The 4,806-nt window shown below is 36.5% G+C and overlaps 1 protein-coding gene across 1 annotated transcript; it reads left to right on the forward strand.

The window, feature by feature from the left end:
* The first annotated feature begins 838 nt into the window (after positions 1–838).
* On the forward strand, positions 839–3,464 carry LOC109086093 (ammonium transporter Rh type B-like). The gene is made up of 2 exons (XM_042762640.1): positions 839–1,342; positions 1,947–3,464. Exons 1-2 carry the CDS (start codon positions 896–898, stop codon positions 2,976–2,978), a joined length of 1,479 nt encoding a protein of 492 aa, XP_042618574.1. The 5' UTR covers positions 839–895; the 3' UTR covers positions 2,979–3,464.
* Positions 3,465–4,806: the final 1,342 nt, after the last annotated feature.

Below are 4,806 nucleotides of genomic sequence, written 5' to 3' on the forward strand. Positions count from 1 at the left end.
TAGATTTACGATGTTAATAATATAACAGTCAGTGAATAGGGTATAAGGTGCATAGACCGAAATGTTGAGAACAATATGTTCCATAAATAGACTCTCAAGGACTTCTCGCATCTACATAGAATATAATCTTATCTCCAGATTAATATAGACACAGAGGTGCTGTTTGTTCTGATTGGTCAGCATGAACTTCCAAACAACAGTTCATAGTGTGCATACTATCTATCTATCTATTGGTCTGTAGACCGATCTGTCTGTCAGTTGGTCTCTTTCTGTCTGTCTGTCTGACCATCCAGCAGTTAATACTTTTCCTGAAGCTCAACAAGATTTAAAACACAATTGTAAACTGATTGGATTTTCTTTTTAGTCTCATGGCTTCATCATCATTAACATCTTTAAAATGAAATCTCGCTGGCTTTCTAAAAGATGCACTTTTGCGTATTTAAATGCAAATGAGCAGATTGTTTTATACTGTGTTATCAGCACTATTAGGAAACAATAATGTGAACCCCTGTTGAAAGTGCATTGCTCTGAACTCAGCTGTGAGCTTCTATCATAACTTTGTAACTGATTGTGCCATTGATCTTTCCAATAAACATGTTAATAAGATTCTTTATGGCTTTCTCTTCCTATCAGTCATTCTTTTGTGATAAGATTTAAATGAGTCTTGACTATATCCAGTTGACAAACTGCTGAGTAATTTAAAATCCTGGGAATGGTTATGACTAAGGACAAAGTGCAGTTGGTTTCCCTTTGCCTAAAGCAGCATGTGGATGATGTAACTTCATGTTTTAGCCAATGGCCAGCATTCTGCTTATCAAACTACAGTAGATAAAATAAATAAGTGTTACAGGAAAGCGAGGCAGAGCAGCTGGCTGTGCGCTCAGTTACAGTCAAAATGAAGAATAAATCGACCAATCTGCGTGTGCGGCTCCCTGCACTAATTTTTGCATTGGAGGTCATGATTGTGGTTCTCTATGCATTCTTTGTGACATATGAAGATGATGCTAATGCACTTCTACAGAACAACCAGACAAAGCCCATGGAGAACTCATTATATCAGAACTATCCATTTTTTGCTGACATTCAGGTGATGATATTTCTCGGATTCGGCTGCCTTCTGGCATTTTTCCGACGCTATGGATTTGGTGGTATGGTGTTTAACTTCCTAATCGCCACATTTACCATTCAGTGGGCCATTCTGGTGCAGGGCTTCTTTCAGTTTTACTATGATGGGAAGATTCATCTCGGTGTGCTGAATCTGATCAATGCTGAGTTTGCCTGTGCTGTTGTGCTGATCTCTTTTGGAGCAGTGTTGGGGAAGACGAGCCCTGTGCAGCTCCTGGTAAGTTGATTATTTTTGCAGCAGGTGGCTTGAAATTAGATATTGAATCTACAAAAGATGTTTTGCCTTATTTTCTGCTCAGAGGTGGCATAAATGGATTTACACTGTAATTGTAACTGCATATTGCATACTAGCGGCTGAGGTGGGCCAGAGAAGGGATCATTTAGTCTGGCTTTTATGCTGCATTGCACCTTAACTCGGACGTGTAAAATGCTCTAATAAGCATAAAAATGTATAATTGTTGGGTACATAATAAAAATGGTATAATGCATTATGGGATTGCATTCTTTGCTGTGGATATGCAATGTTGCCTTTATATTTGATCAGATGATACATCCTAAGAGTCAAACTAATTAAGATGTGTAATTCTTGTGGTGAACTTATGAAGCCTTAAAATGCTACCTAGGTGTCACACTAAGTATATTAGAACGGCTCAATCATGTGATAATCACACTTTTGTTTGTACATTTACATCACCATGATCAATCTCTTGTTATACCTCATTTATAAGTTGTAAATGGCTTTGGATAAAAGCATCTGCTAAACGAATATGTAAATTTGCTCATATCACACATCCTCATTCTACATACTGTGTATTGTGCAGATCATGGCCTTGCTGGAGATCCCTGTGTTTGGTATCACAGAATGGGCTGTAGTGAAATACCTGAAGATCAACGATGCTGGTGGCTCGATCCTCATTCACATTTTTGCCTGCTACTTCGGATTAGGTGTCACCTTTGTCCTGTACAGGCCCAGCCTAAACGAGGGACACCCAAAAGAGGGGACAAGTTATCAGTCAGATATGCTATCTGTATTGGGAACCCTGTTCCTCTGGGTGTTCTGGCCCTCTTTCAACTCAGCGTTGACCTTCAAGGGTGACGACCAGCACCGAGCCGTTCTCCACACATTCATAGGTCTCAGTGCCTCCACAATCACCGCCTTTGCCCTGTCCAGCATGCTCAGCAAGAACGGCAAGATCAGCATGGCCGATGTACAGAATGTAACGTTGGCCGGTGGAGTAACTGTTGGTGCTTCGGTGGACATGATGATTTCGCCGGTCGCTGCTTATGTGCTGGGCATCCTGGGATGCATTGCGTGCATGCTGGGATACAAATATCTGAGCCCGTTCCTGGCTCGCCGGCTGAGGTTGCAGGATCAGTGCGGCATACACAACCTGCACGGCCTGACAGGACTCATTTCCAGTTTAGCTGGAATCTGCGCCATCCTGCTGGCGACTGAGGAAACGTATGGCCCCAGTCTCTACCAGACCTTCTCTCATCGGGCCCCTCCAGAAGGAGACCCTCTACTAGCGAGGTTGCAGGAATTGATCCCAGATCTGGAAGCAGGTTTGGGTCGGACCGCACAGGAACAGGCCCTCTTTCAGGTGGCTGCTGTGTTCGGGACTATTGCGGTGGCGGCAGTGGGGGGTTTGCTGACTGGTGTGGTACTCAAACTACCATATCTGGCTTCCCCCAGTGATGAGAAATGCTTTGATGATGAGCTCTTCTTTAATGTTCCTCAAGACTACAACTGTGTAAACGGTCCACAGGACGTATGGTCCTGTGTTCTCAGAGACACAAACAAAACTGATACTGACTGTAGCAAGAAAAATACTGAGCATGAGTATGAGGAATAGATGTCAATGTGGGACTGCTGTGAACTGAGTACTGTGTAACTTGCTAACTGTGATTGTATTGACCCAAAAAATAGTTTATTTTAATATTTGATAGGATGAGGTTTGTATGTTTGTTTTTGATAAAATGTTTATTTGTTGTAGAATATATTTTATGAATCATCTAATTCATTGATACATTTCAGATTACCCTTGTGAAAAATAAGTATGCTACTCTTTAGAAAATTTTTAAAAAGAGTGGTTATGGAAATACTATATACTTTAATGCAAAATTTCATGTTATTTGCAACTTAATTAAAATGTATTATAGTTTACATTTATTTTACATGCAATAGTTGAACTTAAGAAAGTTTTCTGACCCAACTAAGTAGGAATTAAATACATCTTTATATGTAAACTCATAATTACTTCTATTGAAATGTGGTTGTGATAAATGAACTGACAAACATTTGCTAAGTAAAATATATTTTAATGTAATTTCTGTTGAAACATGTATCTCATGTATTTAGACATAATTGTAATGAAGTTGCAATTTAGTACATTTAAAATACATTAACTTAAAATAATATCAAGTAACACACTACAGCTAAAATTATAAACCAGTACTTAACATGTACTTTAATATGTTAGTCAACTCATGAAAATAAGTACTTAATATGCATTAAAATAAATACTTATTTAAAGAGTGACAAAAGATTGATAAAACAAGGTAAAATGCTGAATTTAACATTATCACAAAGTGCATTTATTAAAAGTGTACTTAAGTGTTTTAAGAAACATGAAAGTCTTTCTCTTTAGGTATGCTTAAGTTTTTTATTTCAGTAAAATTATCTGCAGTTGATGAATGTTATCTTGATGAAAAGTTATAAATTAACAATCTGATTGTATTTCTTGGGGTCATGCCCTATCTCTTCTATATGTCTGTTTAGACAGATAGATATGCACATAAATAGATTAGCATATACTCATATACACAGTTATATTGCATGTATAATATAGCTATAAAATCTATTGCTGCAGTTAGAATATTATCAAGTTAGTCTGTAAATGCAGTTTAATAATGTGACAGTCTTTTGTAATGTAAGTCTAGGCTGCTCAGTGTCAGAGTTTTAATGCTGATTGATGACACTTTCTCAAAATATTAGTGAGAACAGAATTATTTCACCTCATTAGAAGAATGTAAAAAAAATTGTCATTTAATTTAAATTATTTATATGAACTTTATCTATTTAATCTCTGTGTAAATAACCAACCCAGTTGGCAAAGGCTATTCTCACTCATTTAAACTAACATTGATAAGATATACACAAACAGCATATTAGTTGTATTTATATTTTGTGATGTAAATTCACTTAATTTGAATTCTGAATGAAATGTTTGAAAATAAATATTGTTGCTGAGGAAAATTCTCACCATGACTGTGCAAAAACTCCACATTATACAGCTTATTAGAAGAAACAACCACTGATTTCTTCTGCTTACAAATAAAAACTCAAAAATAAATGTAATAAATAACTTGAACTTTATTGCATTTTGTGCAGACAAATCTATAAAATGGTCCAGAGAAACCATTATTCATAGAACATAGAAGCTTTTGACAAGATAAAACAACAATTTAAGATATCTAGTTTAAATACATTTTCATATAACACAACTGAGACACAATTTTCTATTTATTTTTTAAATATTAAACTTGCATGGACACACAAATTAAACAGCTAGGCTAAGATAACTATAATGTGTCATATATTTACAAAAGTAACTGCCACAGTTTAACCTCTCTTTTTCCAACAGAGTGATATGTCACACAGTCATATACATAAAGAAACAG

The sequence above is a fragment of the Cyprinus carpio genome, chromosome A8 (assembly GCF_018340385.1).
Source record: "Cyprinus carpio isolate SPL01 chromosome A8, ASM1834038v1, whole genome shotgun sequence".
In the NCBI taxonomy this organism is placed as follows: domain Eukaryota; kingdom Metazoa; phylum Chordata; class Actinopteri; order Cypriniformes; family Cyprinidae; genus Cyprinus; species Cyprinus carpio.